Source organism: Coccinella septempunctata, chromosome 6 (genome assembly GCF_907165205.1).
Source record: "Coccinella septempunctata chromosome 6, icCocSept1.1, whole genome shotgun sequence".
In the NCBI taxonomy this organism is placed as follows: domain Eukaryota; kingdom Metazoa; phylum Arthropoda; class Insecta; order Coleoptera; family Coccinellidae; genus Coccinella; species Coccinella septempunctata.
Window position 1 is genome coordinate 21,338,625 of NC_058194.1, and position 27,894 is coordinate 21,366,518.

The window sequence follows — 27,894 nt, forward strand, 5'->3', positions numbered from 1 at the left end:
TTCTTGGCAACATTTTTTCAAACCTGAAACTTCATTATCAGTGGTTAAAAATGACGAGCCCGTCTAATTTTTCTACAGCGAGGAAAATATTGGAAAATTTTGCGTTTTATGTGTTCATCCATTCATTTCTAAATAAATTGCTTCTGCGTAAAATCAAATCTGGTGAATAAATTCACCATAGAGTACTTACAAATATCCTCAAATTTCGTTTTTGTTATTTTCAACCCTTAATAATGAAGTAAGAAGATTCATTTAATAAATTCATTGGGGTGGTCATTCACAAAGTGATAAGATCTATTCTACAATTAATTTGTAACAGATTTCTGAAATTCATTATAATTAAGAAGATTTGGGGATTCTCGAAATTGACTGTTTTCTGTTTGGGGATGTGAAATGCTATATTAATTCTGTTGCTATAGTTGTGTAAGTCAGATAATTTAACTATATTTTCTTCATTCCCCTTCACATGGATGGAATATTTCAGAATTGAAATAGACGACAAAGTCAGGACACCATTGTTGATAAACAATAAGGGTCAACAGGACGAACGTGGGGGTATGAAAAATAAAAGAACAAAATGGAATTCGAATTTAATGCTATAAAAATGTCTGGTCAAGGTTAGAATTTCATAACATCCTCTTATATGGGCCTCATGATTCTTCCATTCTCGTGTCCTCGTGGGTCATCATCATCGTCATCGTTATAACGGCTCTGCCCATTGATTTATCCATAAGAATATCGGCCACATTATTATTATTAATGTTTCACCTTTGCGGACGAAAAACGATAAAATTCCCATTCTAAAACATGAATGAAGGGTCTAAAGTATTGAAATCAAATTTCAGTGTTTCCTTTGTTCCGGTGAACATTAGTCTTAGCCATAATGATAACCCCAGCACAAATTGATCCGTCGATATAAAAGACGTCATTCTCTCCGGCATCCACGAGCGACAGTCAACGGAGGGTCTTCATTCTATTTTGAGATCAGCAGGAGCTTCTACACACTGATATCCTGCTCTGCGCTGCCTCGCAGCGTGAACTTGGAATAGAGTGTGATACGGTACTGTCACATTGTGGGTGTTCACTAAATATTCGCGAGTATATTTCGCTCAGTACAAAACACCGGCTGTCTATAATGTTGTGTCGGTAGTTTCGGGTACTCTCTCCTTTGAACGGGCGCTCTCCGGTTACTACATCCGACTTTGTGATTCACCATGTTTTCCAAACAGACACCCTACGACACTGCCATTCTCATTCTAGTGTTTTCGGGTGAGTTTTTTCCCAAATTGCACACAATGAAACAATGTGCAGTGACGAATGGATGTGGAATATATTTAAATTCAATTACTTTTAGGATTCATACGAAACTATAAAAAATTCAAGAAATATGTCTAAAATCAAAAAGTCAATTAAATTTCTTCATTTTCGGAATGAAAAAAAAATCACGTTATGAAACAATTGCACTAATTGTTTGTTTATTCTTATCAACAAAAACAAAGAAGCCAAGTGGAGGAAAACTTTAAAAAATTATCATGTCTCTTTTCATTTTTTAATTTATGAATATTTTCATAGAATAAAATTAGAACCCCTCTCAGAATTTCCAGATCCCGGATGTGAAAAAAATCAAAAACTCACGCACTTATGACTAAATGCAACAAATTTTATTTCATATGCAAATTTTTTGACTTGAATAACTTTTTTTTCATAGGAATCTGAATTAATAATTCTGTTCTAAATTAAAAAAAAAATTGAAAATTAACTGTACCATGGAAGATATATCCAATCATTTAAATGATTTCCAAGACAGGTATTTGGATGGGAATAAAAAGATTAACTTTACACCCCCCTAACCTAAGGAACGCAAACTTACCCTCCATTAACTCAAATCTTTTTTCATAAAAAATTGATTGATTGTTCAAATTTTTCCATATAAATGTACCTACAAACTTGAATTTCCTGAAGTTAAATGAAATGACACTTCATTCCGTGGAATTTACAATTAAATTTCAAGTACACGCTGAGTAGGTGCGAGTTGGTTATATTGTACAGGTTGGTGACAAATTCACCACTACTAACAGATAGAAATTTCGTTTCTACACCAATGATATTTCAAAATATCTTTATCTATATCTTTTTCCATTTTTTAACAATTTTTCCATTGAAAAAATCAAACTTTATATTTTAATTCGTCATAACACTCAGTTTATAAAAATACCCCACAACCCCTCGTTATACTAAGAAGACCATAAATATTTTTTCAATTGGTGTAGGTACTCACTATGTATTCATGAATTCGAAAATAATATTCTTGACCTTCTTAGTAGTACTAAAGGTACTTTTAAAAATATGTATTGTTAAAAATTTTCTTTTGAGTTTTGGACAAACTAAGTGTAATGCTGATTTCAAATACTATAATCAGTATCCCTACCGATTTGAAAATAAAATTTTCATGACTTACTAAGGATGACCGGGGGTTTTCTTGTGAATTTGTACATATTTTCGAATTTCGCCTTATCAATTCAAATCTAGACGAATGTATATAGAAAATCAGGTACTTTTGTAAATAAACGTTTTTTTCAAAAATCTATTGGAGTTGAGATGAATAGAATATTTCAAACCGCAATGAATATTTTCTGACATTGATAATCGTTAGGTTCTGCATATTGTCGTATTTCTTCTTGATTTCATAACTTTATTTATAACTCCAAAAATATTTTCAACACACGATTTTCAATTATTTAAATAATTTTTCACTTGAAAACTAAAATTTTTGGAAACACTTGAATCTTCATTCATTGCCAATAATCACATCAGATGTTCTTTGTTTATTCAACGTATCATATCTTTTTGATACGAGATTAATTCTTGATTCTGCATTCCTTCTGTTCAACGTGATAATAAATTCGCCAACCATAGATTTCCAATCCACAATCTTGAAAAGTTTTGATTTTGTATTATTCACATTCTTAAAATAATTTTCATGATTTTATCCATGATATATATAATAACAATTTAACATTTCCATTCATCTTGAATATACTCAATACATCTTCTCCATTTGAATAATTTTCCAGTCGTTGTGCAAACAGAATAAGGTATCGTGAATCAACAGACTTCTTATTCTCAGTATCATTTCATTCTGATCATTCTTTCGATTCACTTGCAACAAATTGTCCCTCAATTGACTGAAACGCAATACGGTAGAAATAATAGGAAATAAACCTTGAATTCAATGAAATGCGTTATGTCATTCCAAACACTTAGGGTGTTCTGCAGAAAAGTATATCTAAAATCCTTTGATATATTTTTTATTGCCAGTATAAGTATTCAAAATGAGAATAATGGTAAATAAGTTTGAATTGAATGCTGATACCTTCAGTATTCGTTTGCAACATTTCACTATATTGTCCCTAAAAATATTTTTTATCAACATAATTATTATAATGCATCTAATAATCTAATAATACCCCCACTTTACTCAATAACGCACAGTTTAAAGTATACAATGTTGAATCGGTTTTATTACATTTAATTAATTAATTCTTGAATATTCAAACTTCAAAATGGGTCATTTCTTTTAGTCAATTATGTGCATTAAATTCTAATCTAATTTTCTAGATGTTTGAATAACAATTTTTTTCAAGAATTTCATGAGTGATTTCCGTAGATGTATAGTATACTTTGATTCGATAAAGAGATAAACAAAGCTCAAACGCTTTTTATGTTGGGTGACAGGTTTACTGAATTCCATTTCTGGTAGGTATATAATATATAAAATTGATTGCATATTCTCCATTTATACTAACTAGCCGAATTTTATTTTAACCATCAAAATCTAAGATCAATATGTTGTTTTATTGCAATTGAGTTCCTCAATATCTTCTATATCAGCGATTTCAAGAAATATCAAATAGTCAGAAGTTGGCATCAAATATCCGTATCAGCTACCCATATTCCAAATGCATTATTATCTTGTTAGATAAATAGACAGGAATCGGAAGATAATCAAAACATCATGGATCGAACTATGGAGTATTCCTATTGAAATGGAATATTCGGTCCTAATGAACCTGACCTGAAAACTAGAAGAGAAATTTCTTTTATTCAATTACAAGTAGGTGGAACCTTTTGAAATTGCGCTTTATACAGGATGTGTCTTTGACAAATATCTTAACAGTAGATAATTGAGGTAAAAGAAACACTTTTTTCCTATATCTTTTTTTCCGATTCGGCCCTGATAAAAAGATATAGCCATTTTAAGTTTTCATAATGATCTATGCCACCCCAGGAAAAAAGAAATTACCTTCAGAGTAATAAGCTACATCTGTGACACTGCACATTTGTAGATCTTTTAGAGTTGTATTCAGCCAGTACCCAATTAACAATTTTCATAGATACTTTTTAATTTTTGACTATCAAATTACTCGAAAACGGCTTATTATACGAGAAAATATGAGGAATACTTTCATTTTACATAACGTTCAAATATTCATTAGATAGCATCCTCCTTAGTTTCAAGAGTTAGGTTCTTTGAATTTTTGGTATTTTTATGGCACGTAATGGTGATAATGAGAAAACTGAAAGACGTGGGTGATATCTTGTGTTCGAAAAAGATTCATCAAAAAAATAAAAAACTGTATTCCGAAATTCCTGTCATTCAATAAAACCGTTTGTGTGTTTATGGTTTTTCAACAACCTGTATCTTTTTTACGAAGCCGATTCAGAAAAAATGGTAGAGGAAAAAAGTGTTTCTTGCGACTTCAAGAATCTACTGTTAAAATATTTGTAGGAGACTCACCCTGTATAGCTCTTCTTCCTCAGCTTTGAATAGAAAAACGACTTAAAAACATCATATCTACTTGAGTTCAATAAAATTTATTCCATAACTATGTAGTCTTTTTTTCAAGAAAAATTGAAATGATATCTTGCAATATTTTTATTAAAAAAAAACATATAGTGCTCGAAACTGAAGTGCATTTTCATTTCATATGATCAACGTGTTAGTAAACATTACATTATTAAACAATTAACAAAATATTTGGTGAAACCTGAGTATCTATCTTCTGGTTTGAATCTAGATTCTCGAATCTTTTTATGCTCGTAAAGTTGAAACCTCAACCGATTCCAGTTCTCAATAACAGCTAAAGATTGTGAGCATCACAATCGCTCTTCAACGCCAAACCCATTTCTTAGTAACAATGGATGAAAATAATTTATACGGAATAGGTAAAAGTTGTATAAGTAGAAATGAAGCAATGTAGTTCATACAGAGAGTAAAATTTAATTACTGTTTCGACTACCTATTGAGAGTGAAAACCCGCTGAACAGTCAGTTTCTATTATGGAGTTATGTAAATCAGCCTACCGTAACTCTTCTAATTTGCAACTCTTGAATGACCCCAAGAATTTCCGATCTAAGATAATCATCAACAAACAAAAAGAATCCAAGACAGTGTAAGGTGTTATGAAGATGATTTTTTAACACCTGCCTGTACATTAAAGCTCGCATTGAAAGTGTTCAGCGTGCAGAAAACGACAGTAACAAAAATAGCTAGCACAAAAATAACTTTTATCTTCTGCATAGCGGTCTAGGTCAGCCGTTGGGCGAATATGTAGCCATAAACAAATCGTGGGTTGATGAATTGTCAAAGATAGAAATTCATCCCGCAGAACAACAGACTAATCGTTCGTTTATGCTTATTGAGGAGAACTGGTTCTCCGAATTTGATGCTAGGCGTAATACGAGAGTTCTTCACTTCTTCGAGAAGCTTCTTTTGTTCGGCGATTCTCTGGTAACAATATTACAAAATTCCATTTATTTTCAGTAAAAAAGAAGCATTGAAAATGTGTCAATTGAAATAGTTCATTTCCATATAATGAAGATAAATCCAACTTTGGACGCTGTATGACAAAAACCCCTCGATTTTATATAGAATAGGTTCATCATTCTCAAAGTGCCTCAATTGTCTCGTCAATATTCACACACATAGTCAGACGTAATTGTTGGGAATTAAATTTGGTATTAATTGGATAATTTGCGAACAAATTGATTCATTTCAGTGATTCGGTTAATTAATAATTTTCCTACAGTTACTCTCCGCAAAGTACCTTAAACATTTTGGGAATGATAAGATTAAGAGAACAAAGTTGCCTTTTTGACTAAAAAAAAAAACATTTTACGTAGAAATAGTGAAATATACTTGTAGTTAAAAAAATTTGTAATAAAGGTACAAGGATTTCTAGGCAGAAAAAATTTAATTTTTGTGAAGCAGTCCTGTATAACAATGTCATTGACCTCAAAATTCCAAATAAATTAATTATGTACGTTAAATTTTACTCACTCTGTACACATTATCAGTATCTTCGCATAATCTTCTTAACAAGATATAAAAGAAAAGTTGACCCATATCGATTCTGATATGATATCAGGGTTACTGTACTGATATGGATTCAAAGCGAACTTGAGCCCTTAAACATCAAAAATGCCTCTAATTGTAATTGGAGTCTTGAGAATTTTCTTTGGTTCTGAGAGTTTATGTTGTATAAACAAGAAACAATGGCTAAAACAGTCATTAGCCAATTATATTTTGAGAATATTTTAAACTTACATCGTATTCAAGAGAAGTTTGATGTGAAAATGAAGCAAAAAATACACAATTTATATCGAGCCAAAAAGCTGCAAATTGGTTTATATTTTCGCAAGTCTCTGAAATATTAAGACACGAAATTAATGAAAAAAGTATGGAAAAAGATGAAAAATTAATTTTTGTTTAATTATTTAGATCAAATGTAGTGTTATTGTTTAAGCCAAATATGTTGTTATACCTAATTGTGTTCATGTTGGATAGCTGTTAAAATTTTTTTTCGAATATTTTTGATTTTCCTTATGAATTAACGTTTGGTTTGAGATATGTTCATGAAATAATACATATCTCCAATTCCAATTCCATATTGATTCCAAAGGAACCTGAATCTAGTCAAAAATTGTCTGACACATAATGGCCATATGCAACATTACTTCATATGATTTCCATGAAATAAAGATAATTTAAGATTTCAATATTTGTTCTATGAAACGGTGCATAGGGCCATATATATTGCAATTCCATTTGTAAGAAAAAAATCAAAATACTGAACCTCGCATTCCAGTCTTATGAAAGTACACAAAAGGGAACGAAAAAAAGAGGAAGATTAGAATACCCTTGAACCTTCTGTCCACTAAAATGATATTGGAAAAATTTCAAACAATCAAAGTGATGAAATTTCTTTTTCTATTGTTGAATCGTGAGCCATGAATTAAGCATTGATTATTCGTGGCATGTTTCAGTTTGCTCTAAATAAATAACTCATCTTCAACAACTCCACTCTAAACTTCCCTATTTACTCTTCAATTTTTCCCTGAATGAGAACTATTCCGAATTCCGATCATATTTGAACAGTTGCATCTCATCACACATACATGACTTTCTGAGTTAATAAATTGGAATACATATACCTACCTCAATTCTATTGTCTATAATAAAGGAGTGAAATAAATATTCACCTTCAAACTATATTGTCATCCCTCTGCAGGTGTATTAGACAACAAGCGTCTACAATCTGATATTCAATTTTATGCATTCAATAATATGGAGGCTAGTGGAAATCACGAGGTTGGTCTATTCAGAATACTGTTATCATAAGAACCGTGTCTTCAAAGTATGCAACGGATTCCAAGTAGAAAATTACAGAGATAATTCGTTATTCATGAAAGCTAATTTGAAATTATTGACCGTCTATCCGAAAATATGGGTTTTGTCCACCAATGGGACATCTAAAAATATCTTCACTCTACGGTCTTTGGCAAAAAAATTACAAATGTTTTCAGCGCAATAATAGTTATTTATACAACAAGTGAGTTAAATGAATGTTTATTCATGAGAAGAAAGAAAGTTTAACCCACGAGCCCGAAGGGCGAGTAGGTTTATTTCTTCGAATGAATAAACATTTTTGACTCACGTGTTGTATACAAAATTTTATTCCATTTCGATTAGGATACGAATGATAACACTTTCCAGAAATTATCTAATCTTACCATGTGGTAGGATCTGTAGGTCACGGTTGGGTCCTACCGAGGATCCTACAGTCACACGAGAGCACACAGTCGCAATTAGCCGTGAAAATTATAAGTCTGTTCGCACTTTTCTTTTCCTTTTTTTTTTCTTTTCGTTTTTTCCCTTTTTTGATCTTTTTGTAGATTCATTCCCGGCAACGGGATACAGCAATGAATGAATGAATGAATTAATTCAATCAATAGGGACAAGATCAAGATGACGTTTATCTAGTCAAGTTCATGTTATTTTATTTCACTTGTGATTTAAAAAAAATTCATTTCACTGAATGGATAAACGTCAACTTACCCTTGTTTCTATGGGTTGAGTAATGTCGTGTATAAACGTCAAAATGGAATAAAATAATAAAAGATAAAAACGTTGACGTTGAGCTTTAAGTCAAATTATATAATTTTTTTTTTATTTCGAATTAACGTGTCTCGACATAAATTACATTATTGATGTTGCCGATACTTGATGAAAATCCAGAATAGTTTACCTTCACCCACCTGAAGATTCTATTGTGATAACGAAACACGTGTCGTGGTATGAAAACTCATTTCTTTGAAAATCATGTATACCTACTGTTTCAAGTTCAATTTATATTAACTCAATCAATGGAGTTGACCTAGTAAATGTGTGTACCTATTTACTGAAAATTAAACAACATAAATTTTGTAAGGTACGTTTCGAAAAATAAGTAATTTCTTAGTGATAAATGAGTACCTAGTAATTTAATGATACTGAATTTATAAATTATAACCAGGCATGTTCAATTTGCAGCGTTTTTCCTTCAAAAATAATACTATAAAGAAGGAACGACTGGGAAATATATTAAATAAGGATCATAACCGGTCATTAGAACCGGATGGAGGCAGTTGAAAGTCATAAATTTTTTATTTCTACCCCGAAAATTTTTACGAATAACAAATGTCATTTAATCGATGGATGACCTCAAAAATTCCATGTATGGAATTCTAAATAACTAATGAATGAAGAAAACAAGAGCTTGGAGGGAAATAATCGATAAAAAATAATTTTCTCAGAGTTAACCATCTGATTATGGTTTTTATGTTGAATGTCATCGATCTTGAAAGTGATTACCATTTTTAGGGCAAATTATTTATTGTGGACATCTTGTTACTGGAAATTAGTCTCCTACCCTACAAACCTGAATAAACAATGATATAGTTTTATAGAAGCAATCGAACAAATATTGATGATGAGTTTGAATGGAAGTATACTGAGTATCTACCTGCCAATAATATGTATATGTAATAAAATTATAAAATATCATGAATATTTTCTAGAAAACAATTAGATTCAAATTCGTTGAAATTCAGTAGTGAGTAATTAACTATGGATTTCGAAATATTACTAGAAGCAAAGTGATAAATCAATTTTATATTTTTGGCAACATGGAATTATTTCTAGAAGTGTTCAAATTTGTTGTTGTTGTATATCTGATCTAGTTCACATGTATTGTTCTGTACTTAACAATTATCAGTTTCTTTGAATGTACTTAAAAATATCAAATTACTTTTTTGGTCGATCTCGAAAAAAATCACATTCTATGTCGTAACCTTAAATTGAGAAGAAAACTTTTTCTTCCATTTTTGTCCACCAATTTCGGTGGTTCATATCGCCTACAAAATATTATGAAAACGAATACCATCTAGAAGAGCTATCTTTTTAAAGTGAAATGTATATTTCATAGTTATTATTGAATCTTATATTCTTATATATTTTGTTGAATTTTCTCTTTCGAAAAGACGTTGAAATATATTCTTCTAATTCCCGAATAATGTCAACTGCAGAACGTATAATTACATAGTATATTCTTCATAGCTAATAAGGATAAAAAAGGTATATTAAAATGAAAATTAAGACTCCCCATCAGACTGGAGTATCCAACAGACATAAAAGTCATTTTCGAAGAATCGCATTGTCTTTCAGACCACCTGCAGTGGCATATGGTCGATCTCTGGTTAAAACCATCACAACCATTAAATTTGTCGAAAAAAGTGGCCTAGGTCGAAAAGACTCATAGATAAATTATGACAATTGGGGTATTTTGAAATCAGAATTTGATATAAAAATTGTGCATTCTCATTTCGAAACGCAGGATGGTACCGTGGTCCACTATTTTCGGGCCATCCTATAAAGTCTAAGTACAGTCGATTCCGCCGAAGTTTAAATCATTCTCCTAGACCAAAATTTCTTAGAGTTATCCACTGATCGAGAACTGTTGACTACGCCTGTGTATGTATACAGGGTACGTACACTTTGAGTATGTTCTTCGAGATTGACTGTGATGGAAATCCCTTATACTGATTTAAAGGGTGTTCCTTATGCTTCTGTCTACTACGTCTCACTCTTCGAATAATAACTTTCCATCCCACTAGCATTTGAAATTTACAATAAAATACTAGTGAAAATCAATCAATCGAATGAAACATAATCCACTTAGAGACATGCCATACTACAAAATAATGAATCAACCGCATCAAGTGTGTAAATCGTGAAATTTCACTCCTGAAATGGATTTCTCGATTTCTGGCTCACGAAGTATCATTTCTGCGATAGAAATCAACATCATTCTGTCGTTCATAATTCATTCGATGAGTTATGGTCACAAATACAAAAAAACGCCTCTGAATTCTTTATAAGAACAATGACTAAGTGTTGACGTCGCGATATGCTTCTTCATTTATGTTGATTCCAAATAATTTCATCCTTCTCTAGGAACATTCCTAATGCGATCATCAGATATCTCATCAATCGTTGAACAGAACTAATTTGGGTATTTCGAAAAGCATGGTGATGAGGATAGCTTTCAATAAACAGCCTATTCGTGAATGACTCACAATTATATAAATTGTGAGAGTTCTCTAGATGATATTTTTCGAATGTTTTGAACGGATATTTTATCTGCTTTTTAATTTAGTCTGAAAGAAAATAAAAGTATAATTCCAAAAACTGGTCAACTGACACACATATACTTCAATTTTTGTTTGAAGAAGGATTTCACTTCTAGAAATTCATAACCTTGCCCAAAGCTCTGGAATGCAGGACGAGTGACAGATGATTTCAAACTTCTCCAGTTGTTAAATGAATCAAAACGGCTTTCATTCAAATTGGCTTGTTAGCAAATAAAAGCAGAATATACCGTTGCTTATTAAAAGGAATACAGAATATGAGAGACGCCCTTCATTCATTCTATTCATTTTCAGGTTCTCAAATGAAATTCAGTATTATCTGAGTCCATAAATTAACTATTTATCATTTGCGATCAGTGAATGTTTTCGTTTCTTCTCTGGGAATGTGTTGTTAAAAAATAGGGTAAATATGAGAAAGAATTGTTCATTTTTGACTGGTACTGTGGAAAGTACCGCAGCATCTATCATTTGAGTATGTATTTCTTAAACATTTGACTTTCGCTTTCTCCTTATTTGCCCACATTATGTTCGAGGAGATATTGATTCGGTTTTCTGTCGTTTTCTCATCACAAGTTATCTGTACAAAGATCTACGATTATGTTGGAGGAATAACAACAAAATCTTACGATGTAAGTTAAGAAAAAGGAGATTTCACGACTCTCATTTCCATGATATGGTTTTCAATTTCTGGGAGAAGTTATTTGAGCCTCTAGAATTATTATGCGAAAAATGACACAATCGAACCTACAACACTGATAAGTAGGTACTTGAAATACCTATGCAAATTTGTTGGAAAATTACAAAAACGTGAATATACACTTTTGTGTTAGATACCCTTCTTAATTCATCGACCTAAATTAATGTTCACTTGAATATTAATGAAATTGTTAGAATTATTCTAACTGAGAAGTACGAAGTACCACACAAAAAACTAGTACCTACTTTATTATTACGGCGGTAGAGTTGAATGATAATGATGGCTTATAAACAATAATGATACAGAAATGTCAAGACAACTGTCTATTTCCTATGCAAAACAGTGAATATTTAAAGGAGTAATTTTTGACAAAACGAAGTAATATTTCTGATACCAAATCTCACTTTCGAAGATTAATGCATGACAAATGAATGCCTTATAGAGTTGTTCTTTCAATTCTACATTCATATCTCTTAATGAATCTCTAATGAATTCAGAGCTTTGAAAGTTTGATCTTTATAAGAATGGGTTCCGAATATTTCAATTTTCAGATTTTATTGAAATGGAATCATGAAAATCATTGAAAATTTGATAGAATATTTTTGTATACTTAAATTTATAGTAAAAGATAAACAACTATCGAAAATCTCCAAACAATGCTTTTTTCCTTTTTAAGGTTAATCTCTCATTATTGAATTGAAAGTTTTCATAAATTTTTGCATAAGTACATCGAACAGAAATTGCAAGAGATATGGCTACTTTGAGTGATATTTATGAAGATCATTGTTGAATACATATCATGAATGCCAAGTATACAGTTTTATACCGTATAACTTTTTTATTGTGGTTTCTTTTATCTTTGAAAGATTCTTATCTTATTCGTTAGATACCTACTTTTTTAGGCGAACCAAGTAGAAATCTGAAATATTGAGAAAATGTGTGCAATTAATGACAAACTCCATGTCTTAGAGAATATTTTCAAATACCTAACCATAGGCATAGAAAATTCTACAAGTCCATATTCCAGTTCAAAAACACTGTTCTTCTCCTCATTTTTTTTTCACTGGTATAGAGCATGTCTGGGTCTCTGATAAATACAAAATTTTACATATTCTAACACAGCTTTCGTTTTGGAAATTTGAATTTTTTTTTACTAAAAAATACAGGAGAATTAGTGTATAGAAATAAAATTTTTATTCAACTCAAAATGATCTCTCATATGATTTGATTTCTGGATAAAAGGATAAAGGGCTTCTCTTCGCAATTTCCAACAGTAGTCGTTCTTCATTTCAGAGTCCTAGCATCCTCTGTAAATCTTGAATCTTGATGGAATCTCTCACCCGGTTCTTCACTGAAATCAACCATATTTTCTCGGGTCGGGAATTTTTGCACCGGCATCTTCTTCATTGATTTAAAATTTCTCTTGCCTTCCTCCTCGAAGTTGCCAATCTAAAATAAAAACAAGAGAGAAAAAAAAAGAGGAACTAGCAATAATTTTTATAATTTTCATCGAGTCTATTACAACTTTTACAATAATTTATTATAATATAGATAGATTTCTTGCAAAATCATTTTATTCGTTCATTTATTCATCATTGTTTATGTTTACAATAAAAAACTAATTCAAAACCGTTTTAATAAATATGTAACCAATTGAGAATACAATAGACAAAAAATAAGCGAAGGCAATATAGATATTTATTTGTTGATTCATTTATTTATTAACTTATTCATTCTGCTGGACATTTTACAAAAAGTAAGCCTCAAAATTATCTTCAACAAGGATACAATCAAATTCATTATTAGAGTTCGATGTAATACTGGGAAAAAGCAAGCTACAACATTTCGTGTCCTAAATTTCACTTTACTAGGACAGATAAGCTTAAAAAAAGCTTGTGTATAGAACTTAACGTTCTTTTATTCAATTTTGCGTCAGACATCTAGTGTGGTAAATAGCTCAAAAGTTTTCCTTAAGAATTCATCAAATTACACGAGGAAGAACGTTCTATTGAACGTTCATGATATTTCATGAGATTGAAATCACTGCTAATAAAAATGTTACAATCTAGTACATAAAATTTGTCACTTCCTCAATTATTACAATTTGCGAGTATGATATGAATACTAATGACGATGAATTGATATGGATAATTTGATGAATAAGATTGGCTAGGAGGAGATTCAATTGTGGCAGCTTGCAGAGTAACAATGCGATCATGAAAAAAAAATATCATCAAGGTAAATTTAATTGAAACTTTTCACCGGCTTTATATGATTAAAAAAGGGCGGGGAATAAAAATGGATTTTGGAAAAGAGATTAAGAAATATGTTATTAAATTTACAGTTTTTCTTTTAAACTGCCTCTGTTTATGTTGACATGAAGAAAACTCAACAACCCTTTAACCATATCATATAATAGATGGTACATGACAATCTCCTGAATAATTATTGTTTTCATGTTTCGAATTTAATCAATTTTGATCTGAAAGAAATCCTAGAATCGTTCAGACTGATTTTTTTATCATTACCCGTGTTATAATTGTTTTATGATCGATTGCACTAATCCAAATAAGGAACTAACGAATTGGTTGTTTTTTTTCTTTAAAAAAAAAATTTCTTCGCAATTAAAATTCAAATTTCACTGAAATATGACAAAATCATTCAAGAACATCAAAAAATTTTGAACACAAATACAAATACGAATGAATAAATTTGAATAATTGCAGCAAATCAAATTATCGACTGAGGTAAAAATATTTGAGTCTCACCATTTGTTTTATCATTTTTTTAATTTTCTTCTCATTCAAAGCATCACACAATATCAAAAAAGTCATTGCCCTCAGATAGTGAAATAAAAAAATAGGAAATTTCATTCGAATAGCTATGATTCAGACCTACACTATCAAATTTATATTTGTTGCCTGATTATGTAACAAAAGAATGGTCCACAATTTCATCTGGTACTCTGTTCAGTCACGATACCACCTAATCGCGTGATTTCAATAATTGAGCGGAGTCATTGTCCATAATCGTCGAAAACACTTGATTATTGATAGATCTATTAGAAATTAGTGAAAGAAAATAATTTTGAAGGAAAACAAGCAATCGATTTCTAGAATGTTCGGTCTCATAACAATCCAAAAAAATTGTAGACTGAGCTAATCGAAAATTTGTTGTCACTCGTTTTCCGATTCCATTTCCTGTCATTGTACAACGAAAACAATCCCTGAACTTTAAAATTTCCTTCATTCATCCCTCTTGGTCGCAGAAAGAAGAAATAAAAGGATTAATAACCTGTGGACAGTATAAACAAAAAAAGTCAACCGTAGACATTGATTTTTATTCATTTTGTCATCATCTTTACATATTTTCAGCAACTGATGAGGGGCAAAAGCGACAAAGAAAAATTATGAAGTCTGATGGGGACCGAAATCCCTAACCATGTGTCTTCGGATAACTTTTTTTTATTCAGTCCACACGTTATTATTCCTTTTATTTCTTCTTTCTGCGATCCAGAGGGATAAATGAAGGAAATTATTATCATCTTAATATTCAGTGATGAAACTATATTTTATTCAAAGATAATCTTTGAATTAAGATAATAATAATAATATTAAAATTGAATCATATTATTGATTTATCTCAATCTATAAAGGTTATCCTTTCTCAAATTTAATTGAAATTATGCAGAATTAAGAAATATCCTCTAAAATCAATATACCTATTTATTGCTTTACACTGTACCTACATTTATCATAAGGTCAACTAACGGATGCATTAGTAGTAAAACTTTCCATACTAATATCTTATAAATTCAAAAAAAAAATAACTGTGGATCCTGACCAAAACTAGGTATACAGGGTGTCTATAAACTAATGCGAAGGAATTAGGGAGATGGTTCCTCGATGAAAATAAGCAGGTGTAGTTCCTATAAATTTTTCTCGAAATCGACCTTCCTTCCAAGATACAACTCGATGACGAGTTGACAGTTTTTAATTTTTTTTACGGGTTCTCAAAAATGCTGAGTCATAAAACTATACATTATATGAAGCACTAAGTAGATGTTAATCACAATATTTTTTTAGATCTCATAACTTTATTATTAGGGGTTGAAAATAACAACGAAGTTCTATGAGGCTGAGAGTTGATGCATATATTTTAGCGGGAGGTAGTCCATTCTATGGAACAATGGAACACTTGAACGATGGAATGGAATGAACAGTGATCAGAACTGCTTGTAAGTTTTTATTTATTCCGAGAAAAGTATCAACTGTATCGAAATTTTGCAAGAGACTTTTTTTTTCCAGAATTGAATGGGAAACCATACGAGAATTTTATTTTTCGAAAATCTATACCGCGAAAACAATTTTTGAAGGAAAATCATAAAGGGTTGTTATTTTCAACCCCTAATAATAAAGTTATGAGATCTAAAAAAATTGTGTGAGTAACATCTACTTAGTGCTTCATATAATGTATAGTTTTATCACTCAGTGTTCTTCCCAGTCAACCAGTTTCAGTCACAGGGAAGTTGTTGGGAATTACCACTGTGGAAATGCGACTTCACAATGTTGATTTAAAAAAAGGCCACCAGTACTTACTGGAGAGTGCTTAATGTCCGCAACATCGCATATCGCGGGTAATTACCCAGTACATCACATAGTAGGTGTAAAAAAAGCACCCTAGACAGCAACTTTGCGACTTCTCATTTTGGAGGTTTTTGGAACGATTATTTTGACAGAATAAACTACCAAAGTGTATCCTCTATTGAAGTTATATTCATGTTCAATTTGATAATTACCATCGTGGCAATCAATTTGCACTCTATATTCGAGGCGTTCCGAGGAAAAGTGACCCAAGCTACAATTTTTCTGAAATTGAATTAACAGTAAGAACTGCCTGAAAATGAATCAAAATTTTATATACTCGTAAACTCAATTTCAGAAAAAATGTAGCTTGGGCCTCTTCAGCTCTGAACGCCTCATTTGTACGTACCCTGTGTTTACTCTTTACTCTTACCTACATATATTTCGCATTCTGCTCTCATCCTCAAAAGGGAAATTGAACAACTATATGAATTACTGATATCTTTTTATTCAAGATTAATATGTTTCATACAAATCCAAATATATAAAATAAAGAACATATATCTTGTTATAAATCTTCATTCCACTTCAGGAACGGCATGGTCCAGCTGAAGAAGAAAAAATCAGAGCTGTATTGATAGTAATAAATTGAGTGTCATGAAAAATCTAACAACAGTAGAAGGTGATTTTTTCCAGCACAGTATCTAAAATAATAATTTGAAGTTCTCTCGATGATTCAAATCAATTCCAAGTTTGATTTTGAAGGTTGTAAATGTTACTTATCACCTAAATTCATATGAGGTATGTTGAAAGTTGAACGTTACAAAGGTGCAAAAATGGGGAGGATAAGAGGGCCAAGAAGTGATCATGATGTAGTCATTATTTCAATAGGTTATATAACTACTCACCTTTTACTGCACGTTAATTAATCAATCAACGTCAAGTAACACTTAACTAAAACGAAATTTAATAATAGAACAGCTCGGTTAAAAAAATTATTCTAAAAATTCATTCATAAAGATTTTGTTTGTTCATTCTCTCAACACAACGCAGTCACAGAACGAAACACGTCACACCACGTTTTGCATAGCGGGATTTAGGTTATGAGTTAACCTCGAGACCACGTGCTGATAAATAGAACATTTCAGACAGTTACTGAAAGTTTTTCTTAGAGAAGTCGCTGGGTAGAGTTCATCGAAATTTATTCACAACACATCATTTCATGTTCTAAAAATATCACAGATTCAATATTTCAAAAATATCAACAGAGAGAAGTCGCATAATAGTAGCTATGTTCACTTCATCGGAACATCTCGATATGATGTTACATGCAACCACTAGGGATCTAAAGTTGAGGAATTCGCAAAATTAACAATATGCGGACGTTAATATCCACAATGTGAAATCTTAAGTACATCCATGAAACTTCTCAAAGAAGCGCTTCAATGCGATATTTTTGGGTACTCCCTGCGACTTACTGTTACATTTCTGGTTGACTGGGTTTAGAACCCGTAAAAAAAATTAAAAATTGTCAACTCGTCCTCGCCTTTCGAAGGTATCCTAGAAGGAAGGTCGATTTCGAAAAAAATTTAAAGGAAGTACCCCTGCTTATTTTCATCGAGGAATCATCTCCCTTCGCATTTCTTTACAGACACTCTATATAAGATTTCCTTTAGAATTCGTTTTTTCCACATATGAATACACCTAAAAATCGAAAAAGTTTACGTAGATTCTTCAACATGAATAGTAAAAGAGATATCCCATTTCTCAACAATTGGAGTTCATGCAGTTCAAAACATCCGGTTTGAGTGAAAATCCCCTATTTTATCACAAACATGAATTTCAAACTCGACTTGAGTGCACCAATCAATAATTTCCGTTGAGTGAACAACTGAATATTCTTCTATGAATTCAAAGGATAATCATGAGTTACACAACATTTTAATTAGCAAAAGAAAAACATTCTAGATTACAGGTCTCAATCCGGTTCTCATTACACCTCAGATGATGATCATGTCCTTAACGTAGGTTAAGGTTTAATTAAGAAATTATTAAACCAAATCAATTGGGATAATTCTTATACTATACAGATTTATACATAGGAACACAGTACTTCGTCAAAGCCACACAAGAGCAATTTTTATGTATATTGACCACGAAACGTTGTAAAATGGTCTTAATCACATATTACGTAAATTATCAGAAAACGTGGGAAAATTCCTACAAGTTTGTTTGTTGAAATAATAAACACAATTATTCATGTAAAAGGGCAATTACAGAGTCATACTTTCTTGTACTATACCTTGATTTTCGTCTACCAGTATTCTGTCTTCATCTGTTACCAAAAAATTAATTATAATTCTATTTGATATACAGGAAATTATAAAAAAATGTATTCAAACCCCGAGATTCATTAGGGGAAGTCAATTGAACCAGTTCTTGAAATTTCTCTAATTGGGAACTGAATCGTTTCTATTCAAGAAAGGAACAAGTATAATTTTTTTTCTAATAACTACCATCCTCTCTTTTTGACACCTGAGTCCTTTATGCGTCATAAAAATCACTAGGAATTTTTCGTGCAGATGCGGAAATAGCTTCAGAAATATATCGCACCAAAGCTTATTTACGTAATTTGATGTGAAACGATAAAAGATCTAAATTTATATATTTGTTTATTGTCAGTTCTGATCGGATTGCTGATGATTAACTGGAAATATACCATTTTTCAGTACGTTAATAAACGAAATGAGCAGATATATGATATATCAACAGGGATTACTGGCCTGATGATTGAATTCACTAATGAGTTATTGCTCTTATTGTTGAGTCAACAGGATCACATCATAAATTGCCAAATGAGAAAAAACTAAATCCAATAGGGTTCAAACTCTCTAGACTAGTAATTGAACGCGTCATTCATCTGGTCAAATTCCGTCAAAACAAACTCTGCAATATACAACACAGAAATTCATCATTTCCCTTATACTCAATATTATATTTCAAATCAGAACCCGGTGTTCATAATAAACTATTTTCTCGAAAATTGTTGGAAATAACTACCTAAAGTTTCGGTAAAAAATACAATAACAATCCTAGAAGTTCCATTCGAATCTTGGAAATGAAACAAAAACTGTGTTTTTTGCCCTGATGGTAATTGAAATAAAAAATTCATCGAGAACCTATTTAGATTGTAAGGAAAATCCTAACGTGTTTTATATAACGAATAGACAGATTAATAGACAAGCTGATCCATCAGGAGACAATAATAGAATAAGGATCGATCCTCCTAATGGTTTCAACTAATCGTTCAAAGAATATTTGCCGAAATTACATGATATGAAGAAAAATTAAGTGGGTTTATTGTAGACGCCAATAAAATAACAGTTAATCGAGAGAGTTACACCATAATTACATACTTATCCTACCCATTTCAGAAATTCATAGAATTTTGAGAAGTTAACTGATGAAACTCGTGAACCTAATTGTTGAGTTGGATCCATGAACAATTTTATTGCCTGCTCTATTAATTTACCAATAAATTCGTTCATTTTTATGTAATGGAATTCGTGAGAATATTCGCTTATTATCTTTCAATACAACGACCAAGAAAATCTAACACTGGTTTCCAATTCCAACGAAAAGTATATAGGGATTTATCATTAATCCTCTGAGATACTATTTCAATTGACAATTTTCTACACAGAAATATCAGGTGATCTGGATAAATTTCGATAAATTCAGTTTAAAAATTTCTTCCTTAAGTTTAATAAAAAGTCAATTTATCTAGAGAAAATGAACGTTCTTAGAATATAAAGTATTCAAGTAAAAGAAGTAAATCTTTCTTTTCTTTTTTCCACTTTTCGAAAGTTTATAAATTAAAAAGTTCTGAATAAATCATCACATACCAATAGTAAAAAAATTCAAATGAGGTAATAGAATAGTTCAGCTTTTTCACTGCAGAATTTCATTTGGAATTCCAAATATTTTATTCTTTCGACAAAGTTTTCGTGACACTTCCCGGACACACTTTTGGATCTATGTTTTCGTAGACAGAAATTTTCATAATATATTTTATCGATAAATATTTGTGTTTTCAGAAAGTACAGTTTTATTTTCCGAAACGAACATTGTCATTTGTGCGGCATTTTGGAAATACAGAACTTATTAACGAAATCGAAATTAACTGATTCAAGGTAGAAAACCCCATAAATCTATATTATCAATTTTTAACCAAAGAGGCGCCAAACAATTCCTAAGCAGATGGAAATACTGAGCGAGACACTTCATATCCTGTCGTCGAATACAACTTCTATTATTGCTATGAAAATTTGTTAACGCTCAATATTCTGTAAACATTCGAAACGAATAATCTATGTGGTTGACGCACTAGAGACTTGAAAGATTTTGGACAATGTAATTGAAGTCATGAAAGAATAGCCCTTAAAATATGTTTATATGCCAATATACTCTTAAAGTTAAAATAAAAAATGTCCTTTAGGTTGAGGAATTATAGACTTGTAATGTTGTTATAGTACCCATACTTAATAATAAGAATTATGAATCATATTCATGTCACAAAGATGCAGAAAATACTTAATTCATTCATTTTCCACATGTTATTGCTCTCACTTTTCACCAAACAAAACATACTAAGGGTATTGACACTTCAATCGCACAACAGTTATTTTCTGAGAAGATTCTTAAAATAAATCTTCATCTATTAGCGTTGTTTAGCACATTAGCAAGGTTTAATGACTTGATATATGATTATATCTATACCCTATACCGCAACATGAAAAGAACTGATGAATTTTCAGAAATTGTTTGATGGAATGAGACTGTGATAGAATAAATTAATGTATGTCTAACTTGCCATCTTGAAAACATACATTGAATAACTTTATTGGTAGTTTTCTTTCTTATGTGTCTTTCGAAATGTAAATACTAGACATTATCTTAAATCAATAGAAAATAGAAATCACTTCACGATTCATGAGAAATGTATAAGTATTTCTGGGTGACGTTGTTTCTGTATGAAGAGGTCAAATGAATGAAATGAAGAGGGAAAAACAAGACTGAAGGTAGTTGTTGGAACTTCAAATACTTCTCATAAATGAAGATTTTCTTCAAATTTTAGGTTTGGTGTTTTCCAAATTGCGGATATTCTTTCCCTTTAGTGTTCCTAAGATATGAAAAAAAACTGTCGAAACGATGCTACTCCCCTTATATAAATTTTGTTTTGATTTTCGTTTGGCAATGAATAAAAAACAATTAAACAAATACCTTTTGACATTCCATTTATAAACTGCACCTGAATTATTTCATTGGGCTGAAAGAGATTAATTCATTTTTTGATTGATTAATATTCGTATGATCATTTTCCAACGAAGAGTCCTAAAGAATTTGGTACGAAAGTGTAACTTAATATACCCTTTAAGAATAGTCATCAAAAGATTAAGAATGCCATTTGAAAAATTACCGATGTCGTCATATTCAAGTTTGGGACATGCTGTATAACATTTTCTTGTATCAAAAAGAGCGCAATCTAAAAAACAAACTTACCTAACCGAGCCCGAGCATAATTCCTATAAAAAAACGTTCTCTGATATAATTTATTTACTTCAAGTAAAAGATTCGCACCGTATAATAAACTGAACTGATCCAAAATTATCTTTATTCCTGAGTGACAATATCAAATTGGTGAGGTATTTTGATGGAAATGTAGTTTCATACAGCAAATCGAAAATGAGAAGAGTTCGTCTTCAACACTTATTTCAATTCAATTATAACACCATTTTATAGTAAATTCCAAGAAATTGGAAACTGGAAAAACATGCTAAAGTTATCATTATAATATAAATGAAATATTTAATAACATGGTAAATTTTTACTCATTTGTGTATTTTTCGGCAGTCAAATTAGATACATATACCTACTCTGGAACTTATCTACTGGCACCTTCGCCATTTTGCAACTTAAATATCGTTGAATATTTGTAAATTTGTATTACTTACTGGATTCATCCACCAAGTCCAAGTGGACTGTAAATTTTCACATCCTTGAAAACACGTAAAAACGATTTTACTAAACAAATCCACATGCTACGAATGCATAGCCAACTTATTTTACCATTAGAATGTCATAACTCAAAACTGCTTCATTTTGTTCGAACCCATTGCATTAAACCTAAGAAAATGGTGGAAGAATACTTAACTGAAATAATTTTTTGGCAAAAAGATTATTAGACCCTCGGTATATAAATGACGAAAGAACATCCTTCTTATATGTGCATTAGAATATTTAGTGCACTTACAAATGATTTGAGAAAAAAAAGAAAAACTTGGCTCATAGATATTGATCAATAATTTTTTATTGAAAGTAGGCATATTGTGTCAATTTCATTTGGTATTTGATAAAGATTCCTCGAGATGAAATTATTATTAGTTTAACAATGTTTATGGAATTCCAAAGAAGTTTTCAGAACAATATTTTAAAATAATTTTACATAAAAGCGGGAAAAAATTCCTTCAGACTTTTCGTTAAATCATTCTGTCTGTTGATCCTGGAATCAATTTATCTTAGTTCCTCTATTGAATATTGTTCTGAAATCTCTAATGGTTATTTCAAAACTTTTATTTTTTATCGAATATTTGCTTATTTTTCTTTTTCAGGTTTGGTAGCAACTGGTGAAGGATGGCATTACGGACATGAAGGTAAGTCTAAATAGCGTAAATTTCAGTTATGATATTTCACGAGAATTCTCTTCTCGAAGAGTAGTAACATTTGCGAATAAAAACCGTCATAATAGACATCACTTCAACCCTATATGCACAGTTACTACAAGCCTAATCTAAATAGGGAAAAGTTTCTTAGTTTTAAACCTCGATCTCGACCCAAAAAGAATGTGAAAGAACTTGTATATGAGTTATACAATATGGTATTATAGGATTTTATGTCTCAAAAGATTTTCTTGCCTAAAAAAATCTTCTTATTGCATTGAAACGGGGCATCTCAAATCATTCTATTTGGAAAACCATTCATTCATTCATTCATTCATTGCTGTATCCCGTTACCGGGAATAAATCTACAAAAGAAGAAGAAAAAAAATTCGAACAGACTATGGAAAACCATATATGATGAAAATTAGCCTTATCACGCTTATTCAGAGATATATTAATTCATCAAGGAAATGATCCTCAGAAAACAATACCTAGAATCCGAACCCGAAATAAAATTCCTGGAAATGAGTTCGGGAAAGTCGATTTTAAAATAGCTAGTTACTTATCGAAGAATCAAATTCAAACAACGTATACCTTTGTTACATGCTTTCAATGTTTTTTTATTAGGTTTGTAGTTAGCTAGGAAACATTGTGGATAAATTCGTGACAATTTGAGTTTAATCGTTGAAATCTTGATCGTTTCATCGACAAGTTTTAAAATAAAAACTCATATTCGTTCTAGTACAGGATATTTGTCTCACCAGTCATGTATTTAGTGATAGTGCATTGCAGTATTGGGAAGCTAATATGGCTCAATAGCACGCAATTCATTAGTTCATTTTCCAGATATCAGATCGACTTATCCTGAAAATATTTTAATATATTTAGGAATTGATGTAAATGTGGTGCCTGTTTTCACTTGATAAAAACAAATGCGTGTCCTCTAATGAAAGTCAATTGATCAATTATCAACGCATACATACACTGAATATTTTTTGTGAAAAAACAGAAAAATTTTAAATAAAAATCGTTCCATGAAGTAGGTATGTTTCAAGAATATAAGGAATAGAACTTAGTACATTCTTTTCCTCAAATGAATCTACCGTACGAGTATACTAGTATTGAGAATCAAACTGATCAATGAAACACTACATTTTTCGAACAATCTCTGATAACTTGTGGCAATTTCAAATCGTCAACTTTGAAGCTGTTAAAATTCTAAAAAAGCTGTTGGGAATATTTTGCGTTATTTTTATTTATTCATATATCAGTTTTCATTCTATGTGGAATAATTTCAATGAGTAAAAAAGCACTAAACTTCACTTTGATTGCCTATACCTTGAAAGTGAAAATGATCCAAAATCTCATTTTAATTTTTCTGATAATTCTCACCATCTAGTTTATCAGTCGACGTTTAATTTCGGAGACATTCAATATTGGTAAAATTTTGCGCTTTTAATTTCATGTACCAATTATATTTTTGTAGATACCTGGCCACAAATGTGTAGAGAAGGAAAGAGGCAATCACCCATAGCAGTGGAGAGAAGAAAGGCTCTGAAAAAAAATTTCTCGCCTTTTATTTTCAAGAATTACAACAAAATTTACTCCACCATGTTGAAAAACAATGGCCATTCAGGTATGTGAAGGTTAATATGTATGAAAAACTTCCCCAATATATAAGAATCATAAATGTAATGATAACTTTTGTATCAAATTTGAGTCATATTTCTGAGGAAACCCCTTTGTGATAGATTGTCTAGAGAAAAAACTTTTTGCAGCCATATAGGTACATACATACATACATATTATTATTTAAATCATTTACAGCCGAAGTGAGATTGAAAACTGATGAAGTATTAACTGTGGAGGGGGGTGGATTACAAGAAGTATATATTTTGGATCATTTACACTTCCATTGGCAATCAGAGCATGTTATAGATGGATATAGGTAAGTCCAACGCTTATCTAATCTATTCGATACTATATAAATGCAGTTTTCTTTTCAAAAGCGTAATTAAGAAGTCAATTTATTGGCCACGAAGATTGTTGTCCAAAAGGATCTTTCTCCAATCCCATTTTTTCCGTTTTATACAAAATAAAGTGGGAAAATTTCAAAAAATAAGTCGGACACAAGAATTGTTAATTCCTGTCCTTTATCAAGAGGTTTTTATAGGAATAACCTCCAATAAACATTCAAATGTAGCGCATTTTTGTCCCCTCGCACTCTCTCAAGTTCATTATGTTTTATAAATAATGAATACCTACCAAATAGCACCATTTTATCTCATTAGGCAGGTCAATTTTTTAACTACATAATGAATGGAAGGATTGACTATTAGGGTTAGTGAAACAACTTCTTTCCTGGCTTGTTAGGTTGAAAATTTCTTAACTGAATTATTTCAGATATCCACTAGAACTCCACTTGGTACATTACGGAAAATCGTATGGTAATCTCAGCAATGCAGTGGGACACGAAAAAGGAGTAGCAGTTTTTTCCGTTCTTTTCGATGCAAGTACAATTTTCTTCATTTTATAGTGCATAATGTTGATGTAAAAGAGTAAAAACACCTAAAACATTATTTAAAAACGAAAAGATTTACAATAAGTGATACATGCATAATAGAGTATATCATGAATTTTCGCTCGTTTATGTCAGTAAAAATTACCCATATGGAATGTCTACTATTTCCAAAATGCAAACTGACAATTATTTCATATCTACGGTAAACTTATGGAAATGAAACCTGCATCTCTCAAACAAAACGTAGAAAATGAGTGAAAAATTCAAGGAGTAAGGGTTTTTTTATGCTCGTTTTTAAAATCATTATCGAAAAAGTAGTAGTTTTATATTTTGAGTTATGAGTTGAGGGCCCTTTTTTGTTCAAAGTGTCTTTTACATCATATACATTTTTTTCGTAGGTACCCTCTACATATGAGTCAACGAAATTGAATTTCTGATGTGTAAAGACAGTTTTTTGTGATGGTTCAATTTTTTTTCTTTGGGAGAAATAGGTTAAAAGAATCGATTCAAATTTATTCAAGACTTTTTTTTGTCTTTTATAATTGCTAATTATGTGGGTGATCTCAATCTTGTAGTAATATAAGTTGATTAATATGCATATACCTAAATTGATCTTCTTTACAGCTTTCCCCAGATGATGACGTTGAATTCACAGTTCTTATTGCCCTCCTGGATAAATTGAAAGAAACCTTGGACCAAGGAGAGCGTTTGGACGATTTCCACATACACGACTATCTTCCTAGGGACACTGCAGGTTTTTATCGGTACTTGGGGTCCTTGACGACACCAGATTGTAACGAAGGAATCGTATGGACCATCTTCACGAATACCATACCTATTTCCGAATCACAGGTAAGCAATTTCGCTGTTAAATCCATCAATTGAATAATTAGTAATAAAATGATTTGTACAAGGTTCGACTAAGATCTCTAGCTTCTTTCCTACCGAATTGAAGGATATTCATACTTAGGCTCAGTTTATTCGTCCTCTTTATAAATTGTTCGTTTGTTGAATTCAATGACTTATTGTGACTATATTCTGGTATATTCATTACCATTCATCGTTCTGCTAGTTACTGAAGAGATACCGATGAGTTAATGTTGTTTTACGATTTATTGACAGCTATCGTTGAACTGTTCAATAGGTTTGAAACTATTTTTTTCGATCTGTATTTTGGCTTGTTTTTGTGTTTTAATGTGAAGGATTGAGTATTACAATGTTCGTTTTGAATTGTCACGTAGGTTATATATAGGTACTGTTATGGTTTGCGTTTCCCCAATATAATATTGTTTTTGTCTATTATTTTTTTTTCCATGCCATCCAAAATTTCCTAGCATCTATGATGAATAAATTTCTTATAAATTAACTAAAATTTCTTCTAATTCCTAGTACTCATTGGACAAACCAAGCTAAACAATATTATATTGGGGAAACGCAAACCATTGAACCATAACAGTACTTAATCCGAAAAACAAGAATGTGCAATACGTATACATAAAGTTTCTAGAATTGCTTTGGGTTTAAAAGAAAACGAACTTGAGCACCTAAACCGCAATCATGCCTCTTTTGCTCCTTTTCTTTAACCCTCCGTTTGCAATAGGGGTTATTATAATGAAGGGTAACTTCCATAGGGCGCCTACAATGGTTTTAAGTCTTGTTTTTTACTGTCCATCTCTCTCTGAAACTCGTGATGTGTTTAATCACGTCAAACCACTTTTTCGTTTGATTTGACACTGAAAGCAATTCTTTGTTGCACTAATTGCAAATTTGCCAACAACAGTTTTATGTCTACGAGAACTGAAATATTACTGATTTTGTTCGATTTAATCCAAATACTTAAATAAAAATATTGGATCCTAGCAAATGTATTGATCACGTCAGAAACATAACTTTGATTTTAATCTTCAGTTACTTACCATTTTTTATTTCAGGTGAGGATATTCCATTCTCTGAAAACAGAAGAACACAAGGAGTTGACAAAGAACTATAGACCACTTCAAAAATTGAACGGTAGAAATGTGTACCTGAAAGTCAGTCCCATCCACAAATCTTCTGGCGGAAATTCTCTCTTGAATGCAATTAATCGTGATATATTTTTGATAATTTCTATGTTATCAATGATTTTATTACATTGAGTATTCATTTCGAAACTAGTCATTACAACGAATGAAACAATGTCATGCCATGATATAGTTTAGTTACCTGAATGCGTGATAAAATACTTTGTAAATATTTGTAATAAAATTTAGAATAGTTTGAACAGTTTACAATAGAAGTGTCTATATGAGATATTAAATTATTTTGTGGAAACAAGAATATTTTTATTTCCAACCTCCTATCACACTT

General features: G+C 31.1%; 1 protein-coding gene across 1 annotated transcript; it reads left to right on the forward strand.

Annotated features, from left to right (window-relative positions):
• The first annotated feature begins 967 nt into the window (after positions 1–967).
• Positions 968–27,858, forward strand: LOC123315612 (putative carbonic anhydrase 3). Its single transcript, XM_044901372.1, has 7 exons — positions 968–1,269; positions 22,980–23,021; positions 24,514–24,663; positions 24,855–24,975; positions 25,431–25,536; positions 26,173–26,400; positions 27,480–27,858. The coding sequence occupies exons 1-7, from the start codon at positions 1,215–1,217 to the stop codon at positions 27,681–27,683; spliced, it is 906 nt and encodes a 301-aa protein (XP_044757307.1). The 5' UTR covers positions 968–1,214; the 3' UTR covers positions 27,684–27,858.
• The last annotated feature ends 36 nt before the right edge of the window (positions 27,859–27,894 follow it).